The sequence below is a fragment of the Pongo pygmaeus genome, chromosome 3 (genome assembly GCF_028885625.2).
Source record: "Pongo pygmaeus isolate AG05252 chromosome 3, NHGRI_mPonPyg2-v2.0_pri, whole genome shotgun sequence".
Lineage (NCBI taxonomy): Eukaryota > Metazoa > Chordata > Mammalia > Primates > Hominidae > Pongo > Pongo pygmaeus.
The window spans coordinates 937616-960380 of record NC_072376.2 but is presented as its reverse complement, the minus strand read 5'-3'; the positions used below and the strand labels follow the sequence as shown (position 1 = coordinate 960380).

At 55.5% G+C, this 22765-nt stretch overlaps 1 protein-coding gene across 5 annotated transcripts in view; it reads right to left on the bottom strand.

Annotated features, from left to right (window-relative positions):
• Positions 1–22765, bottom strand: part of TMEM175 (transmembrane protein 175) — a 34815-nt gene that overhangs the window by 6188 nt on the left and 5862 nt on the right. The window contains exons 2-10 of one of the 5 annotated variants that reach the window (XM_054485929.2): positions 16898–17123; positions 13551–13734; positions 13298–13336; positions 11359–11456; positions 9648–9699; positions 9188–9223; positions 8460–8543; positions 7625–7789; positions 166–244 (exon numbers count right to left, since the gene is read on the bottom strand). In XM_054485929.2, the coding sequence (XP_054341904.1) occupies positions 166–244; positions 7625–7789; positions 8460–8543; positions 9188–9223; positions 9648–9699; positions 11359–11456; positions 13298–13336; positions 13551–13703 (706 nt within the window). In that variant the 5' untranslated portion in view covers positions 13704–13734; positions 16898–17123. The other 4 variants (XM_063663461.1, XM_054485928.2, XM_054485931.2 and 1 more) reach the window with 4 other exon arrangements.

The window sequence follows — 22765 nt, the reverse complement described above, 5'->3', positions numbered from 1 at the left end:
CAGGAGAGGAGACAGGACAGGGACGCCCGAGGGGCGGAGTGGGGGAGCCCCAGCCACCACCACGCACACAGACCTTGGCCCGCGGACAGCCCTCAGTGTGGAGCAGCCACACGGAGGTGGGCGGACTGCAGGCCTCTCAGGCCAGCCCACCCAGTCATCACCTACCCAGGAGCCTGTCTCTGCACCAGCCGGTGACCTTGCTGACATAGGGGAGGAGGATGACAGTCACCATCAGCAGGTAAGACTGCAGGGAGACAAACCACAGGTCAGTGCCCTCCACAGGGGGCCGAGGCCAGGCCTTTCCCACACAAAGCTGTGTGCTAAAGCAGGGGCTGCGGCAGAAGGGAGGGTCTTTGCAGATCATGTATCTGATAGGCCTAGTACCCAAAAAGGGTAAAGAATTCTTAAGCCAGCACAGTGGCTCATGCCGGTAATCCCAGCACTTTAGGGGGCTGAGGCAGTTGGATCGCTTGAGCCCAAGAGTTCGAGACCAGCCTGGGCAACATAGTAAGACTGTATCTCTGTGAAAAATAAAAAATTAGTCAGGTGTGACTGTGTGTGCCTGTTGAACCTGGGAGATAGGAGTTGCAGTGAGCGGTGACCCAGCTCACTGCACTCCAGCCTGGGTGACAGAGCAAGACCATGTCTTAAAATTTATCATCTATCTCCCTATCTGAAATTCTTACAACTCAACAATAAAAGGACGACCCAATTAAAAATGGGCAAAGGATGAGAACAGACATTGCTCCAAACAAAACATGCAAATGGTCGACCTCTCGCAGATCAAAACCATAACGAGATTCTTCATATCCACTAGGATGGAGAGAACTGAAAAACAGCAGGTGTTGATGAGGATGTGGAGAAACTGGAACCGCCATGTGCTGCTGCTGGGAATGTAAAATGCTGCAGCTGCTGTGGAAGTTTGGTGGTTCCTCAAAAAATTAAACTTAAAAAATTAAACACAGAATCACCAAATGACCCAGAAACTCACTGCTGGGCCCACACACCAACAGCCTGAGAAGACAGATCCGAAGAGACACATGTCCAGCAACGCTCAGAGAGGCATCACTCCAGCAATGCCCACAGCGGCGCCACTCACGGCAGCTACACGTGTCCAGCAGTGCTCACAGCAGCACCACTCACGGCAGCTACACGTGTCCAGCAGTGCTCACAGCGTCACTCACGGCAGCTACACGTGTCCAGCAGTGCTCACAGCATCACTCACGGCAGCTACACGTGTCCAGCAGTGCTCACAGCGGCGCCACTCACGGCAGCTACACGTGTCCAGCAGTGCTCACAGCGTCACTCACGGCAGCTACACGTGTCCAGCAGTGCTCACAGCGGCGCCACTCACGGCAGCTACACGTGTCCAGCAGTGCTCACAGCGTCACTCACGGCAGCTACACGTGTCCAGCAGTGCTCACAGCAGCACCACTCACGGCAGCTACACGTGTCCAGCAGTGCTCACAGCGTCACTCACGGCAGCTACACGTGTCCAGCAGTGCTCACAGCATCACTCACGGCAGCTACACGTGTCCAGCAGTGCTCACAGCGTCACTCACGGCAGCTACACGTGTCCAGCAGTGCTCACAGCAGCACCACTCACGGCAGCTACACGTGTCCAGCAGTGCTCACAGCGTCACTCACGGCAGCTACACGTGTCCAGCAGTGCTCACAGCAGCACCACTCACGGCAGCTACACGTGTCCAGCAGTGCTCACAGCGTCACTCACGGCAGCTACACGTGTCCAGCAGTGCTCACAGCGTCACTCACGGCAGCTACACGTGTCCAGCAGTGCTCACAGCGTCACTCACGGCAGCTACACGTGTCCAGCAGTGCTCACAGCAGCACCACTCACGGCAGCTACACGTGTCCAGCAGTGCTCACAGCGGCGCCACTCACGGCAGCTACACGTGTCCAGCAGTGCTCACAGCGTCACTCACGGCAGCTACACGTGTCCAGCAGTGCTCACAGCGTCACTCACGGCAGCTACACGTGTCCAGCAGTGCTCACAGCGGCGCCACTCACGGCAGCTACACGTGTCCAGCAGTGCTCACAGCGTCACTCACGGCAGCTACACGTGTCCAGCAGTGCTCACAGCGTCACTCACGGCAGCTACACGTGTCCAGCAGTGCTCACAGCGTCACTCACGGCAGCTACACGTGTCCAGCAGTGCTCACAGCGGCGCCACTCACGGCAGCTACACGTGTCCAGCAGTGCTCACAGCGTCACTCACGGCAGCTACACGTGTCCAGCAGTGCTCACAGCGTCACTCACGGCAGCTACACGTGTCCAGCAGTGCTCACAGCGTCACTCACGGCAGCTACACGTGTCCAGCAGTGCTCACAGCGTCACTCACGGCAGCTACACGTGTCCAGCAGTGCTCACAGCGTCACTCACGGCAGCTACACGTGTCCAGCAGTGCTCACAGCGTCACTCACGGCAGCTACACGTGTCCAGCAGTGCTCACAGCGTCACTCACGGCAGCTACACGTGTCCAGCAGTGCTCACAGCGGCGCCACTCACGGCAGCTACACGTGTCCAGCAGTGCTCACAGCGTCACTCACGGCAGCTACACGTGTCCAGCAGTGCTCACAGCATCACTCACGGCAGCTACACGTGTCCAGCAGTGCTCACAGCGTCACTCACGGCAGCTACACGTGTCCAGCAGTGCTCACAGCGGCGCCACTCACGGCAGCTACACGTGTCCAGCAGTGCTCACAGCGGCGCCACTCACGGCAGCTACACGTGTCCAGCAGTGCTCACAGCGTCACTCACGGCAGCTACACGTGTCCAGCAGTGCTCACAGCGGCGCCACTCACGGCAGCTACACGTCTCCAGCAGTGCTCACAGCGTCACTCACGGCAGCTACACGTGTCCAGCAGTGCTCACAGCGTCACTCACGGCAGCTACACGTGTCCAGCAGTGCTCACAGCGTCACTCACGGCAGCTACACGTGTCCAGCAGTGCTCACAGCGTCACTCACGGCAGCTACACGTGTCCAGCAGTGCTCACAGCGGCGCCACTCACGGCAGCTACACGTGTCCAGCAGTGCTCACAGCGTCACTCACGGCAGCTACACGTGTCCAGCAGTGCTCACAGCGGCGCCACTCACGGCAGCTACACGTGTCCAGCAGTGCTCACAGCGGCGCCACTCACGGCAGCTACACGTCTCCAGCAGTGCTCACAGCGTCACTCACGGCAGCTACACGTGTCCAGCAGTGCTCACAGCATCACTCACGGCAGCTACACGTGTCCAGCAGTGCTCACAGCATCACTCACGGCAGCTACACGTGTCCAGCAGTGCTCACAGCATCACTCACGGCAGCTACACGTGTCCAGCAGTGCTCACAGCGGCGCCACTCACGGCAGCTACACGTGTCCAGCAGTGCTCACAGCGTCACTCACGGCAGCTACACGTGTCCAGCAGTGCTCACAGCGGCGCCACTCACGGCAGCTACACGTGTCCAGCAGTGCTCACAGCGTCACTCACGGCAGCTACACGTGTCCAGCAGTGCTCACAGCAGCACCACTCACGGCAGCTACACGTGTCCAGCAGTGCTCACAGCGTCACTCACGGCAGCTACACGTGTCCAGCAGTGCTCACAGCATCACTCACGGCAGCTACACGTGTCCAGCAGTGCTCACAGCGTCACTCACGGCAGCTACACGTGTCCAGCAGTGCTCACAGCAGCACCACTCACGGCAGCTACACGTGTCCAGCAGTGCTCACAGCGTCACTCACGGCAGCTACACGTGTCCAGCAGTGCTCACAGCAGCACCACTCACGGCAGCTACACGTGTCCAGCAGTGCTCACAGCGTCACTCACGGCAGCTACACGTGTCCAGCAGTGCTCACAGCGTCACTCACGGCAGCTACACGTGTCCAGCAGTGCTCACAGCGTCACTCACGGCAGCTACACGTGTCCAGCAGTGCTCACAGCAGCACCACTCACGGCAGCTACACGTGTCCAGCAGTGCTCACAGCGGCGCCACTCACGGCAGCTACACGTGTCCAGCAGTGCTCACAGCGTCACTCACGGCAGCTACACGTGTCCAGCAGTGCTCACAGCGTCACTCACGGCAGCTACACGTGTCCAGCAGTGCTCACAGCGGCGCCACTCACGGCAGCTACACGTGTCCAGCAGTGCTCACAGCGTCACTCACGGCAGCTACACGTGTCCAGCAGTGCTCACAGCGTCACTCACGGCAGCTACACGTGTCCAGCAGTGCTCACAGCGTCACTCACGGCAGCTACACGTGTCCAGCAGTGCTCACAGCGGCGCCACTCACGGCAGCTACACGTGTCCAGCAGTGCTCACAGCGTCACTCACGGCAGCTACACGTGTCCAGCAGTGCTCACAGCGTCACTCACGGCAGCTACACGTGTCCAGCAGTGCTCACAGCGTCACTCACGGCAGCTACACGTGTCCAGCAGTGCTCACAGCGTCACTCACGGCAGCTACACGTGTCCAGCAGTGCTCACAGCGTCACTCACGGCAGCTACACGTGTCCAGCAGTGCTCACAGCGTCACTCACGGCAGCTACACGTGTCCAGCAGTGCTCACAGCGTCACTCACGGCAGCTACACGTGTCCAGCAGTGCTCACAGCGTCACTCACGGCAGCTACACGTGTCCAGCAGTGCTCACAGCGGCGCCACTCACGGCAGCTACACGTGTCCAGCAGTGCTCACAGCGGCGCCACTCACGGCAGCTACACGTGTCCAGCAGTGCTCACAGCGTCACTCACGGCAGCTACACGTGTCCAGCAGTGCTCACAGCGGCGCCACTCACGGCAGCTACACGTCTCCAGCAGTGCTCACAGCGTCACTCACGGCAGCTACACGTGTCCAGCAGTGCTCACAGCGTCACTCACGGCAGCTACACGTGTCCAGCAGTGCTCACAGCGTCACTCACGGCAGCTACACGTGTCCAGCAGTGCTCACAGCGGCGCCACTCACGGCAGCTACACGTGTCCAGCAGTGCTCACAGCGTCACTCACGGCAGCTACACGTGTCCAGCAGTGCTCACAGCGTCACTCACGGCAGCTACACGTGTCCAGCAGTGCTCACAGCGGCGCCACTCACGGCAGCTACACGTGTCCAGCAGTGCTCACAGCGGCGCCACTCACGGCAGCTACACGTGTCCAGCAGTGCTCACAGCGGCGCCACTCACGGCAGCTACACGTGTCCAGCAGTGCTCACAGCGGCGCCACTCACGGCAGCTACACGTGTCCAGCAGTGCTCACAGCGGCGCCACTCACGGCAGCTACACGTGTCCAGCAGTGCTCACAGCGTCACTCACGGCAGCTACACGTGTCCAGCAGTGCTCACAGCGGCGCCACTCACGGCAGCTACACGTCTCCAGCAGTGCTCACAGCGTCACTCACGGCAGCTACACGTGTCCAGCAGTGCTCACAGCGGCGCCACTCACGGCAGCTACACGTGTCCAGCAGTGCTCACAGCGGCGCCACTCACGGCAGCTACACGTGTCCAGCAGTGCTCACAGCGGCGCCACTCACGGCAGCTACACGTCTCCAGCAGTGCTCACAGCGTCACTCACGGCAGCTACACGTGTCCAGCAGTGCTCACAGCGTCACTCACGGCAGCTACACGTGTCCAGCAGTGCTCACAGCGGCGCCACTCACGGCAGCTACACGTGTCCAGCAGTGCTCACAGCGTCACTCACGGCAGCTACACGTGTCCAGCAGTGCTCACAGCGGCGCCACTCACGGCAGCTACACGTCTCCAGCAGTGCTCACAGCGTCACTCACGGCAGCTACACGTGTCCAGCAGTGCTCACAGCAGCACCACTCACGGCAGCTACACGTGTCCAGCAGTGCTCACAGCATCACTCACGGCAGCTACACGTGTCCAGCAGTGCTCACAGCATCACTCACGGCAGCTACACGTGTCCAGCAGTGCTCACAGCAGCACCACTCACGGCAGCTACACGTGTCCAGCAGTGCTCACAGCATCACTCACGGCAGCTACACGTGTCCAGCAGTGCTCACAGCATCACTCACGGCAGCTACACGTGTCCAGCAGTGCTCACAGCGGCGCCACTCACGGCAGCTACACGTGTCCAGCAGTGCTCACAGCGGCGCCACTCACGGCAGCTACACGTGTCCAGCAGTGCTCACAGCGTCACTCACGGCAGCTACACGTGTCCAGCAGTGCTCACAGCGGCACTCACGGCAGCTACACGTGTCCAGCAGTGCTCGCAGCGGCGCCACTCACGGCAGCTACACGTGTCCAGCAGTGCTCACAGCGGCGCCACTCACGGCAGCTACACGTGTCCAGCAGTGCTCACAGCGTCACTCACGGCAGCTACACGTGTCCAGCAGTGCTCACAGCGTCACTCACGGCAGCTACACGTGTCCAGCAGTGCTCACAGCGGCACTCACGGCAGCTACACGTGTCCAGCAGTGCTCACAGCGCCACTCACGACACCTACACGTCTCCAGCAGTGCTCGCAGCGGCACTCAACGACACCTACACGTGTCCAGCAGTGCTCACAGCGCCACTCACGACACCTACACGTGTCCAGCAGTGCTTTTGTTGCCTTCTCCCTCTCCCTAGTGGCACCAACAGCTGATGTCCCCATGAGCAGATACTGGTCTTATCCCCAGGGGCTCCTCCTCCAAACACTGTTTGACGTTTACTGTCCTGACACAGTTTTGTATAGATTCCTTATCCAAAAGAAAATAGGCTGGACACAGTGGCTCACGCTTGTAATCCCAGCACTTTGGGAGGCTGAGGTGGGTGGATCACGAGGTCAGGAGTTCGAGACCAGCCTGGCCAACATGGTGAAACCCCGTGTCTACTAAAAATACAAAACTTAGCCGGAGGTGGTGGCAGGCACCTGTAGTCCCGGCTACTCAGGGGGCTGAGGCAGGAGAATTGCTTGAACCTGGGAGGCAGAGGTTGCAATGAGCTGAGATTGCGCCACTGCACTCCAGCCTGGCAGCAAAACTCCGTTTCAAGAAAAAAAAAGAAAAGAAAGGCCGGCGTGGTGGCTCACACTGTAATCCAGCAGCTGAGGCGGGAGGATCACTTTAGTCCAGGCATTCCATACTAACCTGGGCAATATAGCAAGACCCTGTCTCCACAAAAAATACCAAAACTATCCAGGTGTGGTGGTGCACACCTGTAGTCCCAGCTACTTGGGAGGCTGAGGTGAGAGAATCGCTTGAGCCCAGGAGGTCGAGGCTGTGGTGAGCCAAAATCGCACCACTGCCCTCCAGCCTGGGTGACAAAGCGAGATCTTGCCTCAATAAACAAAAAACAAAACAAGAAAACGAGTGCACCCCCGGACTCCGGGTGTCTCTGTTTCTCGTCATCGTCGTTGTGAAGCTTCTCTGAGAAGGACACTCAGCTGCCCCTTCCTTCGATGAGTGTCCGTCTCTGTCCTCGACAGGCTGGGTCTCGGGGCCTCAGGTGGAGCAGGCCTCCCTCCCTGGTGCCACTCACTGCAGCCCTGGGCCTCACACACAAGACCCTGGGTGGGACCCCTGCCTGTCTGCGGCTCTGCCCCCACCCCCGTGTTTGTTGCTCAGTGGGGACATTGCTCCCATGGTGGCCCCCGTTCCTGCCTGGGCCCTAGGGGCTGTCCCAGCACTCACCAAGGGGACAAAGAAGAGAGAGAAGATGGCCGCTGCAAAGCACAGGGCTGGGCCTTGGAGGACGATGCCCAGGACGTGTCGTCGGTACAGACCCCTGTGGGCAGAGCGCTGGATCTGCGGGCTCAGCAGGTGCGGGAAGTGGAATGCGTACCCCACAATCAGTGCCTGTGGGAAAAGCAAGCTGCAGGACACTGGCCCCAAGAGCAGAGGGGGCCCCCACAGCAGTCAACCCCCGGGCTGCATGGCACGCGCACGCAGGGGTCTCGGGGTGGGGGAGGACCTGGCGGGTAGAGGTGGGTTTGTACCTGGGACACTTTGGGCACAGGGGCTGAGGTGGAGAGAGAACAGGAGCACCTGCTGGCTCCTGGGGCCGCATGTGGGGGGTCTCAGGGCCCACTCTTCCCAGTCTCTGGTCAGAAAGCAAGGGGGCTCTGGGCATGCCACATCCTATGTGTGTAGGTGGCCCTGGGAACTATACCTGCGTGACCTGACAGCGATCGATCACTCACACACATACACACAAACACACAGCGCAGGACCCCAGGCCCCAAGAGCGCTGATGCTGAACACACACACACACAGAGTGCAGGGCCCCTACCTGAACGACCCCAATGGTGATCACACACACACAGACACAGTGCAGGACCCCAACCCCCAACAGCGCTGATGGTGAACACACACACACACACACACACACACACACAGTGCAGGCCCCCCAGGTCCCCCTACCTGCACAACCCCGATGGCGATCACACACACTGGCGATCACACACACACACATACACACACACACACACACACACACACACAGTGCAGGCCCCCCAGGCCCCCCTACCTGCACGACCCTGATGGCGATCACACACACACAGAACAAGAAGATACCCAGAGGCACATCAGGGAAGGTCACCATTAAGGAAAACTGTTAAAACAAAAACAAAACCAAACCCCCCCAAATCCTAGGTTACCAGGCCCCAGAGCCTGGAACTGGGCCTCCCCACTCCACGGGATGCTGCTGGGAGATGCAGTGGGGCCATCACAGGATGGGGCCAGCTGGGTGCTGGGGGGCATGTGTCCAAACTGCCCCCACCCCAACCAACTCCACCGGATGTCTCAGGCCTTTGAAGTCAAAATGTCATCCGATTCATATGGAATTCCCCAGACCCCAGTTCCTTGTGGCACACAGCCCCGCACACTCAGACTAGCGGCCACTGCCAGAATTTGGAGGCACTTTCACAGCCTGAGTAGTACAGGGCGGGTGGTCGGAGGCTGTAGGGGCTGCACACCAGGGACAGGCCTGGGATGGGCAGGGGGCTGCGGGCTCAGGACCGGGTGGGAGCTGGGAGCGCCGGTGACTTCCTCATCGGGGCCACTGCCTCCCCTCCCCGCCAGCCTGAAAGAAGCCCCTGGCAGCCCCTGACAGCTGGCTCTCCCCAGAACCTTCTCTCTTCTCTACAACTGTGTGGCCTGGGCCCTGGGCCATCCAGCTGGTCTGCTTTTGAGGACAGGTCAAATCCAGCGGTGCCCAGCAAAGCCTCAGGGTGTCAGGGGCCTGGCGTTGCTCACCGTGTAAGGCAGGAAGGTGATGGTCATCATGCAGGCCTGGAGGGAGGGAGGGCATCACAGCCATGATGTGGCCTGGGGAGAAGGGCAGGGGGATGGACAGAGCCCACTCCAGGAAGGCACAGGGCTGGGCCCTCCCCAAGAAGGGTGGGCCAGCAAGTGTGAGTCCAGCCCCCAGACCCTGCAGGGCCAGATGGGGGCACTCATCCTCTCTGTCCCCCACACCTGTGCCCAGCCCAGCGCCCCCTGGTCCCCCACACCCTGGCTGTGTCTGGGAGGAGATACAGGCTGGCAACCCATGGGGAGGGAAAGATCATTCAAGGAGCTCCCAGGTGTGGACAGATTCCAGGCTCCGAGGCTCCCTGGAGGTCATGACAGAGGCCGGCTGCTCGCTTCCCCTCTTCCCTGAGGGTCAGATTACAAACCAAAGTCACTCCCCAGAAAAGGATGGGAAAATACTCACCAGGTTGAGCAGGGCAAGTGTGTCGTCTGTTTTCCCAACAACTTGGAACAACCTAAACCATTTAAGAAAAAAATAAGACAATAAAATGCTGTTCTAGTAACATTAAATGCACACACTATCTATCCAGCATCTTCTGGTTAAAACATCGTTAAGAGATGTCACTGTTAACCAAATATAAACTACTACCTAGTGCACGGAGTTTGGAAAACACCAAGGAAATGAAGTTCCCTAGAAATCACCCTGCCCCCGTCAGCACCCTGCACCATCTGCACCATCCACACCTCCACCTACTGCACCATCCACACCATCCACACCTCCACCTACTGCACCACCCACACCTCCGCCTACTGCACCGTCCACACCATCCACACCTCCGCCTACTGCACCATCCACACCACCCACACCATCCACACCTCCACCTACTGCACCACCCACACCTCCACCTACTGCACCATCCACACCATCCACACCTCCGCCTACTGCACCATCCACACCACCCACACCATCCACACCTCCACCTACTGCACCACCCACACCTCCACCTACTGCACCATCCACACCATCCACACCTCCGCCTACTGCACCATCCACACCATCCACACCATCCATACCATCCACACCACCTACTGCACCATCCACACCATCCACACCTCCACCTACTGCACCACCCACACCTCCGCCTACTGCACCATCCACACCATCCACACCTCCACCTACTGCACCATCCACACCATCCACACCTCCACCTACTGCACCACCCACACCATCCACACCTCCGCCTACTGCACCATCCACACCTCCACCTACTGCACCACCCACACCTCCACCTACTGCACCATCCACACCTCCGCCTACTGTACCACCCACACCTCCACCTACTGCACCACCCACACCATCCACACCATCCACACCTCCGCCTACTGCACCGTCCACACCTCCGCCTACTGCACCACCCACACCTCCACCTACTGCACCGTCCACACCATCCACACCTCCACCTACTGCACCGTCCATACCATCCACACCTTCGCCTACTGCACCATCCACACCTCCACCTACTGCACCATCCACACCATCCACACCTCCGCCTACTGCACCACCCACACCTCCACCTACTGCACCATCCACACCATCCACACCTCCACCTACTGCACCACCCACACCTCCACCTACTGCACCGTCCACACCTCCACCTACTGCACCGTCCACACCATCCACACCTCCACCTACTGCACCGTCCATACCATCCACACCTCCGCCTACTGCACCATCCACACCTCCACCTACTGCACCATCCACACCATCCACACCTCCACCTACTGCACCATCCACACCATCCACACCTCCACCTACTGCACCATCCACACCATCCACACCATCCACACCTCCGCCTACTGCACCACCCACACCTCCACCTACTGCACCATCCACACCATCCACACCTCCACCTACTGCACCATCCACACCATCCACACCTCCGCCTACTGCACCATCCACACTGTCCCAGGCCCTGGGGCTGGGATAAGTCCTGCCATCCCCACGCGGATGAGGGTGGGAGGGGCAGCCTGCTGTCCCCTACCCGTGTACCCGTGCGTGATGCGGTACGGGATACGGGAACCTTGAGCGCAGCTATGGACGGCCGGAAGCGCCCAGCCCCACCGTGTATGCGCCGCCCAGGCCCCCACCGTATGTGCGCCGCCCAGGCCCCCACCGTGTGTGCGCTGCCCAGGCCACCGTCACGATGAGAAAGGTCATCAGGTAGACGGCGATCCGTGTCGCCAGAAGCCTCTGTACACTTCTGTCCAACTGCTGGAATACAAGAGCACTGCCGTCAGAGCCCAGGTGACGTGAGTGTCCCCAAATGGCAGTCGAGACAGCACCGTGAGGGGGTGCTGGTCTCGGCCCGGGGCAGGGCGAGACCCTCAGGTGGGTCCCGTGAGGCACCTGGGAGGGTCCTGGCCTCCCCAGCAGACCCTGGGTGCCCTGGTCTGGGTCCAGCCTCTGTCTCCAGCTGGTCTGTCTCCCCTGGCGCCTGCAGCCCCCACCCCTCCAGCCCCCACCCCTTCTCCAGGGCACTGATCCACGCCCACACCCACAAGTGTACTCCAGAGTGTTCTATGGGCTGTGTTCCGCTGGGGGGTCAGCTCTTAAGGGGCTCAGTGTCTGCTGAGGACTCCGCCTTGGGGATGGTACCCTCTGGGTGTCCGCATGCGGGAGGGGACAGGAGGGCAAAAGCAGCAGGTCACGAATGTCATTCATGAGGCTCTGCCATCATAACTGGGTCACCACCGAAAGGCTCTGCCTCACAACACCATCCCTGTGAGGCGTCTGGCGTGCGGACTTCGGAAGGACACACAGGTTGACAGCACAGAAGGGTCACACCTGGCACTGCCTAGGTAGACAATTCCAAAGCAGCCACGGGAAAGGGTCTCTGTGGAAGCTGCGAGGGACCCCGCAGGCGGCCTGCCCTGGGGGCCACGGTGGGTGTGGAGGCGCCGGGGGCCTGGGGGCTGCGGTCAGCGTGGAGGCACCGGGGCCCTTGCCCTCCAGCCCTGGGAAGGTTTTCATGCTCTCTCCATGAACGCTCCCAACAGAACACTGGGCACTTTACCGTCTCCCTTGGTTCTTTACTTGCAGGCAGGTCTCTGGGTCAATAACTTAGTGTTTCAGTCACTTCTTAACTGAGTCCCATCTAGCTTTTCGAATCACGGGTTTTCAAAGTTACAACCGTCTTTTATTTTTCATCAGAGTGAGCACAGCCCCAGGAGTCCCCCTCCTCACAAGGAATAAAAATAAAATAAAATAAAATAAAATAAAATGCAGGCTCCACCTGCATTTCTACTTCTCATGAAAACCCTATGAAAAGTCTCGTCATCCCCTTCGCACAGCTGAGAAAGCTGAACTCTAAGCAGCTCCCATGACTTCTCCACGTCCCCCAGGCTCAGCTCACGAGTCAGGACTGGAGCCCCAACTTCAGTACTGGCCCAGGAAGGGCTACGTGGTCACTGCTGGGCCTTGCGCACCCATGAGGTTTGGGCCGCACGACCCTGTCATGAGGACACAGAGCCAGGCAGGTGTGTGCCCCAGATGCCCTCCAGTCATTCCCCTTCTAAGATGCTGTGTGGCTCTTTAGCTCAGAAACAGTCAAGGTGGCTGTAAGTGGAAACTCCGCTTGTAAACCCTTTCCCACTCACCTCCAGGCCTCCAGGAGCAGCCAGGGTGGGAGTGTCCCTGCTGAGACGGGACGCTGGCCCTGTTTACTCAGAGCAGCTACGTAAGGGGCCTGCTGGGGCAGCTGCCCTCCCGCAGAGGAAACTTCTGTCCTTGGGACAGGCCCGGAACCTTCCTCTTCCAACCTGTCCTCTGGCTCACTTCCAGGGTGCTGCCTTTGTTCACTGAACTTGGAAACAGAGCCCTAGGAGCCCAGTCTCCCACCCTCCCAGGAGGCCAGGACCTCCGCCGGGGTGAGCACAGGCTGAGCAGGACTTGCTGGCTCCCTCCCTTTCCAAGGAGGCCCCCGCCTCCCGCCTCTGCCTCCTAAGCCTCAGAAGCTTCCAGGCATGCAGGGTCAGCCCCCGTGCCAGGTCGGGCCTCAGGGACCCTGTGTCTTCTCAGGGCCACACCACGCAGAGCACAGCCTGCCCCGTTACCTGTTCTGGGGAGATCTCCGTGTGGGTCACAGGCAGGATCTGAGGGGGCAAAGAGACAGAGGAAGCAGGAGACGCTTGTTGGACTGGGTGTGGCGGTACTGGGGACTCGAGGGCAGTGCTGGGCCCCTCTAAGCTGCCTGAGGAGCTGGGGGACCCAAGGATGCTGGCAAGACCTGGACAGGTCTGAGGTGGGTTGGGCAGTGCCTTGAGGGGCTCGGGGCGGGGCAGGCCTAAGCAGGGGCCCCGTACAGACCATGACAGTGGCGATGATGGACAGCAGGGCGTCACTGAAGCTGAGCATGCGTTGGGAGCACTGGATCCCCTCCCCGGCGTCCTCGTCTCTCCTGCCTGGGGGCCAGTCCCCCGGCGTGTCCAGTGCCTGCTCTGGGGTCCGGGGCTGGGACATGGCAGGGCCGCTGCCTGGTGGTCACAGGAGCCTGGGAGGAAAGGCAGGTCTGAGTGTGCCTGTGGGGCACTCCTGGGGGTCGGCCATGCAGCCTCAGCCCTGGTGCAGGGACAGGGACTGGTATGGCGGGGGCTTGGCCGCCACTGAGCAGGGGAAGGGTCCACGCTGCTCTGTCCTCTCTCAGGTGCCCCTCAAATTTCCGGCCTCCAGGCTGAGAGGCCAACAACAGATGCCATGCCCGGCCTTGTTACTGGTGAACACTGATCTGGGTGAACTGGGCCTCAGTTTCTCCTCAGGAAAGGGGAGAGACAAGGAAAGGCACAGACATCACAGACCCCACGGCCGACCTAAATGTGGAAGAGGAACACAGCACCCTGCAGGCCCTCGCCCGTGCACACGTGCCTGGGGCTATCTGTTCTCTACGGGGGGGCCGTGCTCTCCCTCGGTCTCGGCGCCCGTGCACGCGTGCCTGGGGCTGTTTCCTACAGGGGCCACGCTCTCCCTTGGTGACCTTTGGGGAAACCAAGGCCCTTCATATGTAGCCAGTAAGCACCAGGGCAGGCACTCCAGTCCGCCTGTGGGAGCCTGGGCTGGGCACACACTGGGCACACGTCATAGCTGTGGCTCAGCACAGCACTCCCCAGGCATTTTTAATATCGAAGATGTGTCTGGGAAGATGAACAAGACGCCAGGTGGAGAGTACTCTGGACAGAAGAGACCCCAGCGCCTCACAGAGACAGAACTGAGGTGAGGCTGCAGGCGCCATGCTGCACGGTGCCGGGCAGCTTCGTGCCAACCAGGCACTATGGATTTCACCCTGCACCCAAGATGGAGGCTGGGCACACTGAGACGAATTCCCCAAACATAGGATGTGGCCAGAGAGCTCCATGTTGGCTGAGCCCCACCTGTGGCCAGGCGCCCCTGGAGCAGGGAAGAGGGCAGCAGTGTGTCAAGGACGCCAGTCAGAAGGGCTGCTATGACCTAGGAGAGGGGTGACGGAGGTCTGGCATCCCAGGAGACACAGAGCATGTGGGAAAGCAGCTCCCAAGAGTATTGGGGACTGCGGAAGGGGGTGACGGAGAAGGGGGAGCCCACCTGGCCCTGATGCCACCATGGTGAGGAAGGTGGGTCAGGGCACATTCTTGAGGGACGGTGAGTGCTTGTTTCCTGGGACACAGCAGAAGCACAGGAGGCTGTCTCAGGGCAGGGGAGCTGTGGGGATGGAAGGAGTCAGGCTGGAGATGCAGCCTTCACAGGTGCCTCGGATCGAGCACGGTTAGAAGCAGAAGTAATTTCTGTGCTACTTGGAAGTGTGGGGGTGGTCTGAGGGAGTGGCACCCGGGAAGGAGGAGAGGAGCAGCCGGGGGCAGGACGGGCCGGGCTCTCCACCATTTAAGGGGAGGAGACCTCTTCAGGAAGGGTGTCAGGGAGAGCCCTTCAGCACCAGTGGGAGGTGACAAGGCAGGGCCCCCAGGTTTTACTCCAAAGGGGGTGCTGTTTACTCAGCCAAGGGCATCAGGGGACTGAGATATGCGGCCAGCTAGAGGGTCCGCGGGAAGAGGGATGTGCTGTAGGCTGCTCACACCAAGGCGAGACGCACAAAAACAAGGAGAGTTCACCCCAGAGAATGGACAGAGGCTCACCAGTTTCCAGCCGGGAAAAACAAACACACAAGGCATTCCACTTCACTAGCAATTAGGGAGATCGGGGAGGTGCAAATGAAACGGGAGAGGCCAGCCGGGGTGGCGGGAGTGAGGCGACGGGAGGGCAGGGACCTGGGGAAACAGAAACCGAGGCTGGAATGAACGCTGGGGAGTGAGGAGACAGAGACGGCGGGGACCTGGGGAAACAGAAACCGAGGCAGGTATGAACGCTGGGGAGTGAGGAGACAGAGACGGCGGGGACCTGGGGAAACAGAAACCGAGGCAGGTATGAACGCTGGGGAGTGAGGAGACAGAGACGGCGGGGATCTGGGGAAACAGAAACCGAGGCAGGAATGTAAACGGACATGTTTGTTTCAGCGACAGTTTAGCAACGGTTAATAAGGTGCAGTGCCATACCCTCCAAGGGTCCATTCCAGGCAGTCTCACTGGGACTGCCATGACAGGCTGCCTAGGGTCTGCACTGAGGCAACACGTGGTTTTTCTTTTTTTCTTTTTGAGACAGGGTCTCAGTCTGTTGCCCATGCTGGAGGGCAGTGGCGTAATCACGGCTCACTGCAGCCTCGACCTCCTAGGCTCAAGTGATCCTCCCACCTCAGCCTCTTGTGTTGCTGGGACTACAGGTGTGCGCCACCACGCCTGGCTAATTTTTTGTATTTTTCATAGAGACAGGGGTTTCATCATGTTGCCCAGGCTGGTCTTGAAGTCCTGGGCTCAAGCAATCTCCTTGCGTCAGCCTCCCAAAGTGCTTGGATTACAGGCGAGAGCCACCGCAGCCAGCCCAGTGTCTTTTAACAATAAAACTAAAACACATTCTGACTAGTAAGGGACAAATCATTAAACCATGAAGTAAACTATCAGAAAGTTAAAACAGATCTACAAGTATAAAACTATAAAACAAAATGTTAAGACAAAAAAATCAAGTTGCAAAAACATACTATTATACCATTTAAGTAAACAATGGACACATAAAACCACCATCTATCTTCTTAATTACACACACACATACAGTAAGAAATGAAAACCACAAACAAGAACAATGTTCGCCAACTTCCAGACAGCGCTGCAGCGACCCAGACAGGGAGGGGCGGGGAGCAGGTGGGGGGCTTTTGCTCTATGCCCAGGTTATTTCTCACCTAGAATGCACACAGGCACGTACCCACAGCTAGCCACAATCCAGCAAACTGTTCTATCCCCAAACAGCATCTTTGTGTGCAAGCTTCCCCAACCCCAAGCTCCAGCAACCACTGATCTGTCTTCTGTCACTGTAATTTTGCCTCATTTATTTAGTTAATTATTTTTTTGGGACAGTCTTGCTCTGTCGCCCAGGCTGGATTGCAGTGGCACAATCACAGCTCATTGCAACCTCCGCCTCCTGGGTTCAAGCGATTCTTGTGCCTCAGCCTCCCAAGCAGCTGGGATTACAGGCACCTGCCACCACACCTGGCTAATTTTTGTATTTTTAGTACAGAAAGGGTTTCACCATGATTCCCAGGCTGGTCTCGAACTCCTGACCTCAGGTGATCCACCTACCTTGGCCTCCCGAAATGCTGGGATTACAGGCGTGAGCCACTGCACCCAGCCAATTTTGCCTTTTTTAGAATGTGGTATAAACGGAATTGCACCCTCCAGAGGTTTTCAGTCTAGCTTCTTTCGAGAGTCATCTGTGGTGCTGGGAGTATCAGTAACACACTTCTTTGGTTGCTGTGTGGTAATTTCACTGCATGGACACACCTCAGTTTGTGGATCCACTTACCAGCTGAAAAACATGTGTATTGTTTCATTTTGCACAATTATGAATAAAGCCACTATATATAAACATTTGCACACAGGTGTTTGTGTAAACATGTTTTCATGACTTTTGGGTAATTGCCTTGGTGTGGTTTTGCCGGGTCGTATCGTAAGGACATGTTTCCTTCCTGAGAAACCGCCAGACAATTTGCCGAGGCAGCTGCACCATCTGCATTCCCATCAGCAGGGCATGAGACCTGCACTTGCTCATCTCCTCTGGTACTCAGTTTGGCACAGCTTAGAAAAATAATTTAGCTGGGTGCGGTGGCTCCTGCCCGTAATCCCAGCACTTTGGGAGGCCGAGGCGGGCAGATCACTTGAGGTCAGGAGTTCAAGACCAGCCTGGCCAACGTGGTGAAACCTGATCTCTACTAAAAACACACACGAAAAATAGCCAGGCATGGTGGTGGGCGCCTGTAATCCCACCTACTTGGGAGGCTGAGGCAGGAGAATTGCTTGATCCCAGAAAGCGGAGGTTGCAGTGAGCTGAGATCGTGCCACTGCACTCCAGCCTGGGCGACAGAGTAAGACTCCGTCTAGGAAAAAAATAGTAATAATAAAAATCAATAATTCAATTAATTTATTTTAGTCATTCTAGTACTCGTGTAGGGGTGTCTCATTGTGGTTTTAATCTGCTATTTCTCTACTGACTAATTAGGCATCTTTCATCTGTACAGCTTTCACAGTGAAGTGTGTTAGAATCTTTGCTTGTTTACTCAGTTGTTTGTAATGTCATTGAGTTTTGAGAGTTCTTTATATTCTAGTTAAAAATCCTGCAAGATGTGTAATTTGGAAATATTTTCTTGCAGTCTGTGGCTTGTCTTTTCATTCTCTTATCAGTCTTTAGGAGAACAGAAGTTCTGAATTTTGGCCAGGCGCAGTGGCTCACACCTGTAATCCCAGCACTTTGGGAGGCAGAGGTGGGCGGATCACCTGAGGTGAGGGGTTCAAGACCAGCCTGGCCAACATGGCAAAACCCCATCTCTACTAAAAATACAAAAATTAGCTGGACATAGTGGTGTGCGCCTGTAGTCCCAGCTACTCAGGAGGCTGAAGCAAGAGAATCGCTTGAACCTGGGAGGCGAAGGTTGCGGTGAGCTGAGATTGCACCACTGTACTCCATCCTGGGTGACAGAGTGAGACTCTGTCTCCAAAAGAAAAAAAAAAAAAAGAAAATCCAAGGAACCTTAACAGCCAAAATAATATTGAAAAAGAACAAAATTGGGAGCACTCCCACTTCCTGATTTCAAAATTTAGTACAAAGCTACAGTAGTCAAGACAGCATAGACACAGACCAATGGAATATAGTTCAGAAATAAACCCCTACATTTATGGTTAACTGATTTTGACAAGGATGCCGAGACCACTCAATGGGAAAAGAAAAGTCTTTTTCACAAATGGTGTTGGGACAACTGAATATCCACATGCAAAAGAATGAATTCGGGCCTGGCATGGTGGCTCATGCCTGAAATCCCAGCACTTTGGGAGGCCGAGGCGGGCGGATCACAAGGTCAGGAGATCGAGATCATCCTGACCAAGATGGTGAAACCTCGTCTCTACTAAAAATACAAAAATTAGCTGGGCATGGTTGCGCGTGCCTGTAGTCCCAGCTACTCAGCTACTCGGGAGGCTGAGGCAGGAGAATCGCCTGAACCAGGGAGGCGGAGGTTGCAGTGAGCCGAGATCGCACCACTGCATTCCAGCCTGGCGAAAGAGAGAGACTCTGTCTCAAAAAAAAAAAAAAAAAAGAAAAAAAATGAATTCGGACTCAACCTAATTAATACACATACAAAAATTAACTCGAAGTGGATCAATGATGTAAATGTAAGAGTTGAAACTATAAAACTCTTAGAAGATGATGCTGGAGAAAATCATTTCATGACATTGGGTTTGACAAAATATTCTTTTTTTTTCTTTTTTTATAAAGACATGGGGTCTATGTGGCTCAGGCTGGGCTCAAGCAATTCTCCTGCCTCGGCCTCCCAAGTAGCTGGGATTATAGGCATGAGCCACCACGCCTGGTCAAAATTTTTTCTTTAAGCCGTTTTAGGTTTATAGAAAAACTTAGCAGAGGCCAGGCGCAGTGGCTTACTCCTGTAATCCCAGTACTTTGGGAGGCCAAGGTGAGCGGATCACCTGATGTCAGGAGTTCAAGACCAGCCTGGCCAACATGAAACCCCACCTCTACTAAAAATACAAAAATTAGCTGGGTGTGGTGGTACGCGTCTGTAATTCCAGCTACTTGGGAGTTTGAGGCAGGAGTATTGCTTGAACCAGGGAGGCAGACGCTGCCGTGAGCTGAGATTACGCCACTGCACTGCAGCCTGAGTGACAGAGCCAGACTCCATCTCAAGGAAAAAAAAAAAGAAAAGAAAAAAACATAGAGCAGAAAGTACAGAGTTGTTGTTTTTTTTTTTTTTTTGAGACAGAGTTTCGCTCTTGCTACCCAGGCTGGAGTGCAATGGCACGGTCTCGGCTCACTGCAACCTCTGCCTCCTGGGTTCAAACGATTCTCCTGCGTCAGCCTCCCGAGTAGCTGGGATTACAGGTGACTGCCATAACGCCCAGCTAATTTTTGTATTTTTAGTAGAGATGGGGTTTCACCATGTTGGCCAGGATGGTCTTGAACTCCTGACCTCGTGATCTGCCCACCTCGGCCTCCCAAAGTGTTGGGATTACAGGCGTGAGCCACCGCACCCGGCCCAGAGTTCTTTTATACACCTTCACATCGCCCCTTCCCCTTTGTCCCATTATTATTATTAATATTATTATTATTATTATTATTATTTTGAGACGGAGTCTCACTCTGTCACCCAGGCTGGAGTGCAGTGGCACAATCTTGGCTCACTGCAACCTCCGACTCCTGGGTTCAAGCGATTCTCCTGCCTCAGCCTCCTGAGTAGCTGGGATTACAGGCACACGCCACCACGCCTGGCTAATTTTTGTATTTTTAGTAAAGACGGGGTTTCACCATGTTGGTCAGGCTGATCTCAAACTCCTGACCCCGTGATCCACCCACCTCGGCCTCCCACAATGCTGGGATTACAGGCATAAGCCACCATGTCTGGCCTCCCTTTCTCCTATTATTAACATCTTACATTAGTATGGCACATACGGCACAATTGACAAGCAAATATTCATACATCACAATTAACCTAAGTCCATAGTTTACATTAGGCTTCACTCTGTGCTGTATTCTATGGGTTTTGACAAATGTAAAATGACTTGTTTTCACCAAAACAGTATCACACAGAATAGTTTAAACACCCTAAAAATCTCTGGTGCTCCACCTCCCTCTTTCTTCCTGAACCCCTAGCAACTACTTTTTTTTTTTTTTTTGAGATCGAGTTTCACTCTCGCTGCCCAGGCTGGAGTGCAATGGTGCGATCTCGGCTCACTGCAACCTCCAACTCCCAGGTTCAAGTGATTCTCCTGTCTCAGCCTCCTGAGTAGCTGGGATTACAGGCGCATGCCACCACGCCCAGCTAATTCTGTATTTTTAGTAAAGGTGGGGTTTCACCATGTTGGCCAGGCTGGTCTCAAACTCCAGACCTCAGTTGATCTGCCTGCCTTGGCCTCTGAAAGTGCTGGGATTACAGGTGTGAGCCACTGAGCCCGGCCTACTGCTCTTTTTACTGTCTTCATAATTTTGCCTTTTCCAGAGTGTTCTATAGTTGAATCATACAGTATGGAACCTTTTCAGATTGGCTTTCATTGAGCAATATGCATTTAAGGTTCCTTCAAGTCTTGTTGTTGCTTGATAGCTTATCTTTTTATTATTGAATGATATCCTATGTTACGGACTTATCAGTTTATCTATTCACCTATTGTTCATATGGGCTATTTTCAACAGTGTATTATAAAGTTCTTCACGTTGATGAAATCCAGTTTATCTGTCCTTCACAGATCATGCTTTTAGTGTCATGGCTAAAAATCTCACAGAATATTTCATAGATTTTTTTTCATAAGTTTTATAGTTTTAGATCTCACATTTAGACTTATGATTTTGAGTTAACTTTTATATATAATGCTAGGTAAGGATTAAGGTTTTTTCGGTTTTTTTTTTTGAGGCAGAGTCTCACTCTGTCACCCAGGCTGGAGTGCAGTGGCATGATCCCAGCTTACTGCAACCTCCACCTCCTGGGTTTAAGCAATTCTCCTGCCTCGGCCTCCCGAGTAGCTGGGATTACAGGCACTCACCCCCATGCCCAGCTAATTTTTGTATTTTTAGTAGAGATGAGGTTTCACCATGTTGGTCAGGCTGGTCTCGAACTCCTGACCTCAAGTGATCCGCCTGCCTTGGCCTCCCAAAGTGCTGGGATTACAGGCGTGAGCCACCGCACTCACCTAATTTTTGTATTTTTAGTAGAGATGAGGTTTCACCATGTTGGTCAGGCTGGTCTCGAACTCCTGACCTCAAGTGATCTGCCTGCCTCAGCCTCCCAAAGTGCTGGGATTACAGGCGTGAGCCACTGCACCCGGCCCAAGGTTCCTTTTTCTAAACACATGAATATCCAATTTGCCCAGCATCATTTGTTGAAACAATTATTCTCTCCCCAGTGAACTACTTTTGCACCTTTATAAAAAATCAATTCACCATAGATACTTGTGGGCCAATTTCTGGACTCTATTTACCTACTTAACTATCTTTGTATCAACTCCACACTGTTGCCCAGGCTAGATTCAAACTCCCAAGCTCAAGGGATCCTCCCGCCTCAACCTGCTGAGTTGCTGCGACTACAGGCACGTACCTCTACACCCAGCCACCACAGTTTTTATCACTGTGGCTTTAAGTGTTTAAATTAGGTCATGTAAATCACACAATTTTGTCTTGTCCTTGTTCAAACTTGTATTGACTATTCTAGCTCCTTTGCAGAGCCAAGTAAATTTTGGAATCTATGGGTCAAATTCTCATCGTCTGCTGGGAATTTGACTAGTTTATGTTGAATCTACAGGTCAATTTGAGAACTGCACTGTTGAATCTCCCAGTTTATGAATATGGCATATTTCTCCATTTATTATGGGCTTTAATTTCTCTCAGCAAATTTTTGTAGTTTTCGAAATATAAGTCTTGCACATCTTTTTTCACATTTATCCCAAGTATTTCAGACTTTTTGATGCTATTGTAAATGTTTCTAATTTCAGCTTCCAATATTTATTGCTAGCACGTAGAAATAGAATTGATTTTTGCATATTTATCTTGCATCCTGCAACCCTGCTAAACTCACGAGTAGCTCTTTTTATAGATTCTATCTGACTTTTTTTTTCTTTTTTTTGGAGACCAAGTCTCACCCTGTTGTCCAGGGTGGAGTGCAGTGGCGCGATCTCAGCTCACTGCAACCTCCACTTCCCAGGTTCAAGTGATTCTCCTGCCTCAGCTTCCCGAGTAGCTGGGATTACAGGCGCCCGCCACCACACCCGGCTAATTTTTGTATTTTTAGTAGAGACGGTGTTTCACTGTGTTGGCGAGGCTGGTCTCAAACTCCTGACCTCAGGTGACCCACCCGCCTCAGCCTCCCAAAGTGTTAGGATTCCAGGTGTGAGCCACCGTGCCTGGCCCCGGCCCTCTTTTTCTTGCCTCATCACATTGGCTAGAATATCTAGTACAAT